This window comes from Pyrgilauda ruficollis, unplaced genomic scaffold (assembly GCF_017590135.1).
Source record: "Pyrgilauda ruficollis isolate IOZ18807 unplaced genomic scaffold, ASM1759013v1 scaffold31, whole genome shotgun sequence".
NCBI lineage: Eukaryota > Metazoa > Chordata > Aves > Passeriformes > Passeridae > Pyrgilauda > Pyrgilauda ruficollis.
The window spans coordinates 2131359-2142297 of NW_024524489.1; the positions used below are offsets into that span (position 1 = coordinate 2131359).

At 44.1% G+C, this 10939-nt stretch overlaps 1 protein-coding gene across 3 annotated transcripts in view; it reads left to right on the forward strand.

Moving 5' to 3' along the window:
- Window positions 1-4255, forward strand: part of XPO1 (exportin 1) — a 35327-nt gene extending 31072 nt beyond the window's left edge. For all 3 annotated transcript variants that reach the window (XM_041473948.1, XM_041473949.1, XM_041473950.1), the window contains 6 exons: window positions 208-402; window positions 841-1009; window positions 1850-1984; window positions 2090-2249; window positions 2328-2424; window positions 3204-4255. In XM_041473948.1, coding sequence (XP_041329882.1) covers window positions 208-402; window positions 841-1009; window positions 1850-1984; window positions 2090-2249; window positions 2328-2424; window positions 3204-3350 — 903 coding nt within the window. In that variant the 3' untranslated portion in view covers window positions 3351-4255. The remainder of the gene's footprint in view (window positions 1-207; window positions 403-840; window positions 1010-1849; window positions 1985-2089; window positions 2250-2327; window positions 2425-3203) is intronic.
- The last annotated feature ends 6684 nt before the right edge of the window (window positions 4256-10939 follow it).

Here is a 10939-nt window from a genome sequence, read left to right on the forward strand (position 1 = left end):
ATGCTTGAGATACTTCAGTTAATTTTAGCTGAGAGTAATCTTAAAGGGAAACAAGGAGATTTAAGATGAAGACAGAGGATGGGAACTTCAGCTTCCTCAGGAAAAGTGTCACCTGTAACTGAAGGAGGAACTAACTTGGCTGCTAACTGTGCTGGAGACTCTGCCCAGTAGCTGCTGTGCTATAACCTGGCTTACTCTTCCAACCAGGTAGCTGAAAACTTTGTTCCTCCGTTGTTGGATGCAGTTCTCATCGACTACCAGCGGAACGTGCCGGCCGCTCGCGAGCCCGAGGTGCTCAGTACCATGGCCATCATTGTCAACAAGCTGGGGGGACACATCACTGCTGAAATACCTCAGATCTTCGATGCTGTTTTTGAGTGCACGTTAAACATGATCAACAAGGTATTCATGTTTGAAACACGAGATAAGACATCTCCCTGTGATGGCTGCATCATGTGGGATCTTGGGATTTAGGGGTTTTTCCAAGTCGCGGTTTGTTGCACTTGACAAAATTTCGGCTCAAATGAATGTACTTGTTTTATAGTTGAGCTGTCTAGTTAGATACCTTAAATTGATTTATATTTCTCTGGTTAGCTCTTTATTTAAGCCATTAGTAATTTTTCTGGGGCCTTGTAGTGCTGCACTTCTGCAAACAGAAGTTAAATGTCAGTGTAGGACAAAGTGCTAAAATTGATAAATATTTAAAGTGTAAGAACACCACTACTGCTCAGTCCAGTATTTCCTCACTAAATGTGCAGTATGTACTGCCTTGCTCTGTTTAATGGAAGATGCTATGGTGGAACTTAAGGAGATTTGGCTTTTCTCCCCTTTCCCTTCTAGGACTTTGAAGAATATCCTGAACATAGAACAAACTTCTTCTTGCTACTTCAAGCTGTAAATTCTCACTGCTTCCCAGCCTTCCTGGCCATTCCACCTGCACAGTTCAAACTTGTCCTGGATTCTATTATTTGGGCTTTCAAACACACAATGAGAAACGTTGCAGATACAGGTAAATGGAAGTGTTTAATACAGATCGAAGATCTTTCTGATAGAATGCTGTTCTTTTTCTTGACGTTGCAGATACAGGTAAATGGAAGTGTTTAATACAGATCAAAGATTTTCTGATAGAATGCTGTTCGTTTTCTTCCTTTTCTTTAATCAAGCGTAGCATATTGTTCACATGTTTCTGCATTTGCACAGGTATAGAATTCCTCTGTCTCAGCTCCAAGGTGTCAGCCAGGGATCCATGGATGGGCTGAGATGTTTGGTTGTTGATTCATTCCTGTAGCTGGAAGAGAGCACTGTTACAGTTTCTTCTTGCTTTCTTTGCCACCTGAGCATTGGCACGGTTCTGAAATGGCTGAACAGATGCAGCAGCTTAGAGTGATGCCTCAAAAAACTGTGGAACCAATGATTCTTTTGGCCATTTGGGGATGGGGAGAAAGGATGTTTTTCAGCTGCATTTCACCAAGTAAAGTAATTAAAGTTTCCATTTAAATCTAAACATTAAGACATCTTTCCTTGTTTAAATAGCCAACACTTGTCTGGATAGAGGGTTTTGATCATTAAATGGTGTGATTGGCTCTTTATGATAATGATATGATAATGAGAGTATAATGATAGGATAATGAGAGTATAATGAAGGTGAAGGGGCGTGCCATGTTTGGGAGGCAGTGCTCTCTGCTGCCAGCCTGGGCAGTGCCTCACAAAGCCATCAAATGTGCCATGCTGGGCATCCTGCTGCCCATCAGGATTTCTTGGATTATTCCTGTTGTTTTGGAAAAGGCCAAAATCTCCCAGCTGTTGGAATACTGTTCCCTTGGTCACTTTTTGAATGGCTGTTTTGCAGGACTTCAGATCCTTTACACCCTGCTGCAGAACGTAGCGCAGGAGGAGACGGCCGCCCAGAGCTTCTACCAGACGTATTTCTGTGACATCCTCCAGCACATCTTCTCCGTGGTCACAGACACCTCGCACACTGCAGGTGAGCACGGGCCTGTGGGCGAGGCAGGGGCTGCCCAGCAGCCTCTGAACACCACAGAAATGCACACGTCCTGTTCTGAGCAACATCTGCCTTCGATCTGCGCAGGTCTGACGATGCACGCGTCAATCCTCGCCTACATGTTCAACTTGGTAGAAGAGGGAAAGATAAGTACTCCTTTAAACCCTGGAAATCCAGTGAACAACCAAATGTTTATTCAGGAGTATGTGGCTAATCTCCTCAAATCTGCGTTTCCTCACCTGCAAGAGTAAGTCTGCCATGATTCATTCGTGCTTCTCGGTGGGTTTTTGCTTTTTGGAATTCTAACGGATGTGTTTGCTGTTAGTGCCCAGGTTAAGCTGTTCGTAACGGGACTCTTCAGTTTAAACCAGGATATTCCTGCCTTCAAGGAACACCTAAGGGATTTCCTGGTCCAAATCAAGGTGTGTTGGGCATGCTTTTCTCAAGAAATTCAAAATAATTTTCAGCAGGATATTGTTGGAAAGCTTTTGGAGTGGAGTCAATGCTTGTTTGAGAAATGGAAGTTATTTTGCATCTTTTTAAATGCAGTGAGAACTCTGTCCAATGGCTTGTGTGACTGGGTCGTGTTCATGGAACCTCATGTTTCACTGGGATTTCAGTTCACAAATTGGGTTTGAACATCATTGCTTGCGTTCTACATTGTGCACACAATCCTTATGTCTTAGGACAACTGCAAAACTAAATCTAATGGGAAATAGGTGTGAAATTGAAAACAAATTGAAATAAGTGTGAAATTGAAACAACTGCAGAACTAATCTAACAGGAAATAAGTGTGTTTTAAACCAGATTTTTTAAATTCTGCTTGGAATTGGGACCAGTTTTGAAATTCACTACACTAATGCTATGCCTTTTATTTTTTTCTAAGGATGCTGGAATGATAAGATTGTAGGAAATAGTTTAATTTGTTTTGAGACTGCAATTGTCAGGTATTTCAGAATTGTAATGATTCTGCTTTAGTGGTGATAGACTCCAGATGCTGGGCTTGGCATCCCATTCTGTAACACAGGGTGAACATCTTTAAATAATGCTTTATATTAGTTGTGACCTTAGGACCAGAAAAGCATGCAAGTAGCCTGTCAGGGAACAGGAAGGGAAGATGTTTCCTGTATCATTTTAGAAGCTATTACTCTTGCCTTAAGCACTTGACAACAAACTGATGTTTTTGTGTGAATTACCCCAGGAATTTGCAGGTGAAGACACATCAGACTTATTCTTGGAGGAGAGAGAAACAGCCCTTCGGCAGGCTCAAGAGGAGAAGCATAAACTGCAGATGTCTGTACCTGGCATCCTTAATCCACATGAGATTCCCGAGGAGATGTGCGATTAAAACAAAAATAAAACAAGTTTTGCAGTTTTCTTTCTGTACAGCTACTTTGTTGTGATAGAAGAAAACAGCACTTGGATATTTGTTGACCAAAATGATGCCAATTTGTAAATTAAAATGTCACCTAGTGGCCCTTTTTCTTATGTGTTTTTTGTATAAGAAATTTTCTGTGAAATATCCTTCCATTGTTTAAGCTTTTGTTTGGTCATCTTTATTTAGATTTGCATGAAGTTGAAAATTAAGGCATTTTCAAAGTAATTACTTCATGCCCATTTTGTGGCTAAGGGGAAAATAGGCAAAGCGTAACTTGTAAAAGACTATATTGCAAAATAATACAATTTCCTGTAAGAGTATCGATTTTTAATTCGGAGTCGTTTTCTTTCTAGTCTGTCCTGCAGTCTAGGAGAAAAGGTAAAGAGTAAAGCAGACTGAATTAATTGTTAAGCAGAGGATTCTAGTGCTGCGTTTGTTCTGATCAGTTAGCAGCTTTCTGGACTGAGTGGTAAGGCTATAGGCTACGTGTATTTGCAAGTTGTATGGCAAGTTTGCAGCAAGATCATGTGCATATCATCCCATTGTAAAGCAACTTCTAAAGAGTATGGGAACACAGTACAGTTAGTTATTTTTACACAGTTCTTTTGTTTTTGTGTGTGTGCTGTCGCTTTGTCGACAACAGCTTTTTGTTTTCCTCAATGAGGAGTGTTGCTCATTTGTGAGCCTTCATTAACTCGAAGTGAAATGGTTAAAATATTTATCCTGTTAGAATAGGCTGCATCTTTTTAACAACTCATAAAATAAAAAAAAAAAAAACTGGCTTTTGAGATGACTTATACTAATTTACATTGTTTACCATGCTGTAGTGCTTAAAGAACACTACTTAAGAGCAAAATAAACTTGGTTTACATTTATTTTTCTTTCTTTGGCTTATTCTTTTATTGGATGAAAATGCTGTGATCATATTTAAGATTGGTATTTGAAGGCGTAGGAGAAGTTCCTTGAGGTCTAGATAACTGTTGCTTCTGGCTTGCCTCATCTCAAGGACTTTGGTTGTGCTTGAAGTTACCACGAACTAAGTTGGGTTCCATTTGGAAGTACAGTAGCTGTTCTGACTTACCTCCGTGGATAACTGTTCCATACCACGTTGCTATAAAATGCCAGGAATGAGGTACTCTTGCTCTTTCTCTCTCTGGACTCTTTGCAATTTATTTCAAAGAGGTATTGCACTGTATCTTGACTAAACAGTTAATAATAGTCCATGTTAATAACATGTGTAGACAAGATCTACGGTTATTTTTCTACCTAAAGTTTTGTAGTTAAATGATTTTCACAGATATATGAAGCAGTATGAACACTAAGGTTGTGTACAGTCTTGGCTTCCCCATCTCTGTCGTGTCTTGTCTCTGTTCTCTAACACTCGTTGTCGAGCTCTCCCCGAGTTTCCCCGTGGATTTGGTGTCCGGTCTCCGGGCTGTGACTGGGATGAAGTGTAGCCATTGTCAGAGCTGTCACAGGAGCCAGGCAGGCGCGGGGCTGTTGTGTGCCCCTCGGGGCGCTGTAGTTGTTAGCTTAGTGCTGTGTGTTCCTTCGGAGTAGAAGTGTGCAGTTAGCGGTGTTCCTGTAGGATGTAGCTGTGCCCGGGATGTTTCCAGGCTGGGCTCTGCCCCTCCGTGTCTGGGAGCATCTCCCGTTCCTTTCGCGTGCTCGGCCCTGGCGCAGCTCAGCCCGTCCCGCAGGAAGGGCCTTGGCCAGTGGCACTGAGCTGGCACTGCCTGGAGACCTCCTGAAAAACCCCCACGGCTGGGACTGCCTACAGCCTCCCAAAATACTGCCAGAGTTACAGAACCCACTGCTTACTCTCCTTAAAGCTCCCAGCTCCAGCTTTTTCATGTCTTCCCATCAGCGTGGGGCCCTCTGCTCCACCCTCAAGGCAATACTGCCTTGACTGGGCAGTTTAAGGTGAAGTCCTGTTGAGGGACACGTCTGGAAAGGACATGAAATGGCTGGTGAGCAAGCAGCAGAGCTGCAGCTTAGCAAAAGCTGTGCAGAGAAGTAAGAGAAGGTTATTAAAATGGAAATGAGCCCAGCGACAGCGCGATGGCAGATCGCATGCCGTGAGTCACAGAGCGCTGAATTGGTTCTGACTGCACGCAGAGCAGTTCTGAACAGAAATACACACGTGTGTTTGTGCTCCTTCCTTCCCTCCAAGGCTGCAGCGAGGCTGGGGCTCACGGTCTGCTTGTTCACTGAAGATTTAAATGTGACCTAAGCTTGCAAACAGATCCAAAATGTATTTTTTTCTGTTGGTTCAAAGAAGAGTTGTTTGGTTATTTTGATACCTTAAGAGTTCTCTAGTAACAACATTCTAATCTTAGGTTTTGCTTCCCTTTTAGATCTAAAAATTTAACTGTGGTCTTGTCTTGTTCTCTTAAGATAATTGGTGCCTTTCCCTGATCTCTGCAGCTGCTATAGAAATGCAGCTTCTGTAGAGTTCTGGATACCATTAAAGATTTGACTTGTGTGTGTGCATATTTCTAGTGCAGTTATCCTGAATGTGAAAAAAAAAAAAAAGACAATGTACATCTAAGAAAGTTCTAATGCACACTCTGTAAATCAAAATATATGGATAAAAAGCATGAACCATCATATAAACATCTCCATAACTTGTAATTATATGTAAACCAATGTTTTGTGCATATTTCTATACAGATTTTACTAAAAAGAACCCGAAAAACAAACCAGTTCTGTGTACTCCAGGTACATTGATAAATACAACTATTTTGGGGTGTTTTCTGTGTTTACATGGATTGATTGTCAGCTGATGAAGACACCCCAAGTACTTGTTTCAGGCTGCCATGATGTGTTTGCTACTGTAACTGAAGCAGATTATCTTCCAAAGCATTTTAGGTTAGTTGGTTTTGGTTTTTTTAAACTAGAATAATTTGGTGTGTGTTAACTGATTGGTTTAAGTGAACTATTTTCCAATAAAGCTAATATTTATGCAAAAAAAAAAAGCTTTAGAAATGCTCATCTCTCTAGGAAGCTTTAAGAGTTACTGCTGATAGTTTTTAGCACCGGAAAGGCAACAAAACTTCAGCTTAAAGGGGGAAAAAAAATAAAAAGAGGAAAAATGCTGAAAATGATGCATTAAAGTGCCTGAGGTGAGGAATTTGCCTTGGTGCTGTGGTGAGGGACCAGCCTGTCCCAGAGTCCATTTATCAAATGATAATTACTGGTCCCAGACTCATGAGGTGCTGGGAGGTGTGGCTGAAATTCCTTCTGCCCCTTGCTAGGATTGTCTCCAGGTGTAAAGGAGCAAAACTGGAATGCTGGAGACAGCTCTTTAAAAACCACCAGTAATGATAATCCTGTCCACCTGCCCACCAGGAATGTACCTCTGCACTTCAATCCTCGAGACTGAATTCATTTGTAGGTTTTCAGCTTCAGGACATCCCCACCTCATTGTCCAAGGCTGTTGCTGTCAGCAGGGTTCCCTTGGGAAAAGGCTCAGCCATTCCTGTTGGGGAATCATTTTTTGGGTCATTATCCCATGTACAGTGCACCTCAACTACCTAAATGTCCCAGATTTTACACCTACAAACCTGTGAGCACTTTTCTTTGTGTTTTTAAGTCTGTACAGGGAAAGAGGGGATTGAGGAGGAATATTTTGGAGGTTAAGATTATGGAAGAAAACAAAACACTCAGATTTTTGTTTTTATTTACTCCTTGTAAATAAAAGTCACCCAGCACTTTTTCCTGGGTCATTTCTTGGGTAATCTCTTCCCAGTCTCACAGCAATATGGGGTGCCTGTTTTTTGGTTGTGAACACCCTTGAGGTCTTAAATCCTTTCCAACAGTCTCAGCTTTTCCTGAGCCTCGAAGTTCGCAGTCTTTTGTGGATCTGGTGATTTCAGCAAAGATTATCAGGAAGAATGGGCCAATTTAACAACTGGAGTGGGGAGGGGAGTTCAAATTTTCCCTCCTGTGCTGGAGAGCAGGCTCCAGCCCCCTTCCCACCCTGGTTATTGTAACAGGGACACTTTTCCAGACAGGAAAAGCTCTCCAAAGGAGCACTGCAAACGTATGTTTCACCACTAAAAAGTCCAAAAGAGGTCCAAATGTGCAAGAGAAGCTGCCTGGACCACCTTGGTAGTGGTTCAGTTTCTGGTGGCAGTCTCTCATGCTCAGCAATGCCTTGTCTGTACCTACGTGATACTGGTGGCCAAATTTTATTATCTGGGGTAAATCAATTTGGATTTGTCTTCTAAGGGTGCTGTGACACCAAAGCCGAGTTAGACATGGACCCTGTTAAAAAGTTTACAATGCTGTAAGAGCAATGAAAGTAAAGTGCTGAAACTTAAATGTGGGTAAACTTAAAACTGACTGTGTTGCTTGTGGCTTCCAGTGGTTTCCAGCAACACTCCAGACACGAGGTCAGAGATTTAACTGGACTCCAGTTAAACTGCTAGCTCAGTGCTGGGGCATGAATTTTGAAAATTCATGTTTTTATTCTTAATCCAGTCCCAAACCTGGATTAAGGCTTTTAGTTTTGGCCAAGTCTTGCATTTATCTAAGTTATTCCTGCAGAAGAACTGTGCTGGCCCTTTACCAGAGCAAATATTCCCAAATGAGGAGCACTGCAGCCAGGGGAGAGGAAGAGGCCTCCTGGGGATAAAACAACCTTGCTGGGCTGGCACACAGAGAGAATAAAAAGGTTAAGAGGAAAAACAAGCATGCAAGAGCAGGAGGCTGATGATCTCTGTAACCAGGCCACTGACAGGTCTTGTCTTCAGCTTGCAAGCTAACATTTAATTTAATTTAAAATAATTCAATTTAGTCTCCAGCTTAAAAAAAATTTAAAAGTGTGCAGTAAAAGGAATCAGGCTTTCAGTATCCTGTTCTGCTCAAAAGCAGGAGTGACTCAAGGTCACCCATGCTCTTGTGCTGCACTCCTTGAGCCTGGCATGTGACACCAGGCTCCAGAAGGTCCCTTCTGCCGACTCCGGTGTTTGTGTGGGGCTGCACCCAGATCAGACAGCTGACTGCTGATTCCTGTCTGGATTTCCTGATTGCCCAGGAAAACCATCTCTGAAGATGTTCTGGCAGTTGGTTTGGAGTCTGCTGGAAAAGTTACTGCAGGGCCTGCTTGAGGAAGAGAGCAGAGAGAAAAGTGCAACTTCAGATGAGGCGAAGCAGATGGCAGAGCGAGGTGTTCTACAGTAACTGAAATCCTCTTGGACACACAGAAGGAAAGCAGCACAACATCAAGTGCAAACTCACGTGCAGATGCACCACATAAAATCCTCTGATCTACCTTTTGATGGACCTCAAGCTGTGAAATCGGCGCTGTAGAAGAGAAAGGTGGACACTACATTAATTCAGGCAGCAGCAGAACATAACTGCAATGTCCTGGACTCCTTTTATTCTTCCATTATGAATTCTCAGGCTAACTGGAAGAGGTGAAGCAACCAAAAAAAGGCTTTACAGGGTCCAGTACATCTGTGTCATTTTAAGAACTAAACCAGTTAGCTATTGAATAGTTGTTATTATTATGGAGGCTTAGTGACGTATCCAGTTAGTTTAATAGCTAACTAGCTCGTGCTGGTCAGATTTCTAACAACAGAAAATACATCATTTAGAAAAGAGAGGAATTAAAACATCTATAAATTAAATCTAAGGAGAAACATCAGTAAAAAGTTTCAGGGAAGTTTTTAGGTTTTTACTCACAGTCTTCAACCTCTCTCTTGCACTACTACCCCTTGTTATTCCCATTTGAAATACATTTGCACTAACATGTTATGTGAATTAAAGTGACAGACAAGGAATCTGTGTCTCCTGCAGACTCAAGTTAATTTTCTGTATTAGTTTGTAAAACAGTAAAAGGAAATTTCAGCAGGGAATATTTAGGAATAGCTATCTTTGTTGATAAGCCTAACTTGGAAAGTATTTCAAAACAAAGCAGTGACAAGAACTCTGGGTGAAACATCATTCTTGCACCGTAGTTGTTCCCTACCTGTTGTTTACAGTAAATTGTCTCTTACTTTTGAGCAGCAGTGGGATTTTTTAATCTCAGTTTAACAAAGCGATGCCTGGAGGATTGTTTGGAGTCGAGCACTCTGTGGCCTGCAGTGGGAGGTTACACACAAAACCACCACGCTGTTATCAGCCTGGATAAATACACACACAGAATTAAAAAAAACCCCAGAACTGCATCTCCACCATGCCAGCAGATTTATTTCAAGTGGAAGAAATACGAGACAGCCACTGAGGAATTCAAAACAACTTTTTTGGGTTTTTTTTGGTGATTCTATTTGACTTTCCACTAAACTATAGCGCATCTGCATTGCGGCTATTAATAGATTTGGGTTTTTAATGGTGCGCACAGGTCGGTGAACTCGCAGCGCTCAGAGCAACACGCGGACTCGCCGCTGGGTGGTACTGCAGAAATAAAAAACAGCGCTTTTTTCTCGGGAAGTGGGGGAAAAACCAGCCCAGACCTACCATGGGATCCATATTCCAGTTACATGTACCTGGGAGAGGGAGCAGGGGGAAGAGATGGCAAATTAAAAAAAAAAAACAAAACAAAACAACAGATGTTTGCCTGAAAATTTGTCATCCATGGGTTGAAACCTCGTACCCAAGGCGGAGTGAGCTAACTGGTAGTTGTGAAAACATAAATTATGTATCCTCAATTAAAGTTCTGCGTTCGTTTTGACCGTGTCTTTTATTTAGAAAAGGCTATTTCCAGCCAGTCACAGATGCCGTCACTGATTGTACAGAGTCCCCCAACAAACCAGGGCGGAAAACTACGAGGTACAAATAAATTAGTTATTAGTAGAAAACGCTACCGTAGCCCTCCAAAAGCCTAATCTCGGGGTCCGGGCCGGCGGCGCTCACAGGTGCGCCCGCTCCCCTCAGCCGCGCTGCGCGGCAAGGAGATGGCGGCGGCTCTTCCGTCCCGCGCCCCGACGGCGGAAAACGCCAAGAAACCACCCAAAAGACCTGGAAACGCGCCTGGAAGTTGGGAGCTTCCTCGCCACGGAGCTCGGCTTAGCGTGCTAAGCGCTCTCTTCAGGCGGGAGGTCCCCGAGGCAGCCCGGCGAGCGCGGCTCCAGGCACCGAGGGAAGGGGCGGGCAGCAGAAGCCGCTCCCCCGCCGCTGTCAGAGCGGCGGCGTGCGCGCGTTCCTGGCGGAGATTCCCGGCCGCGGGAGGCGGGAAGAGGGCAGGGAGAGGGCAGGGAGAGGCGCTTCCCGCCCTTCCCCGGGCGCGCGCCCAACCGCCACCGCCGCCATTTTACCCTCCCGCCCCCTTGCCTCCTCCTCCCCGCTCGCCATCCCGCCGCTCGGAACGGCGGTGGGAAGGCGGGGCGAGAGGGAAAAGGGAGGAGGAGGGACTCGGCCACCTTCGCCTCCTCCTGCCTGGTCGGAAACTGCCGAGCGGCGCCCGAGCGCCCTGTCCCCCCCTTCGCTCCCGTCGCCTCCTCCTCCTCCTTCCCCCTCAGCAAAATGGCGGCGCGTGGAGTCCCTGGGAGCCAGTGAGTGACTCGGCTTCTCCTCCTCCTCCTCCTCCTCCCCGCCGCTGCCGCCGCCGCCGC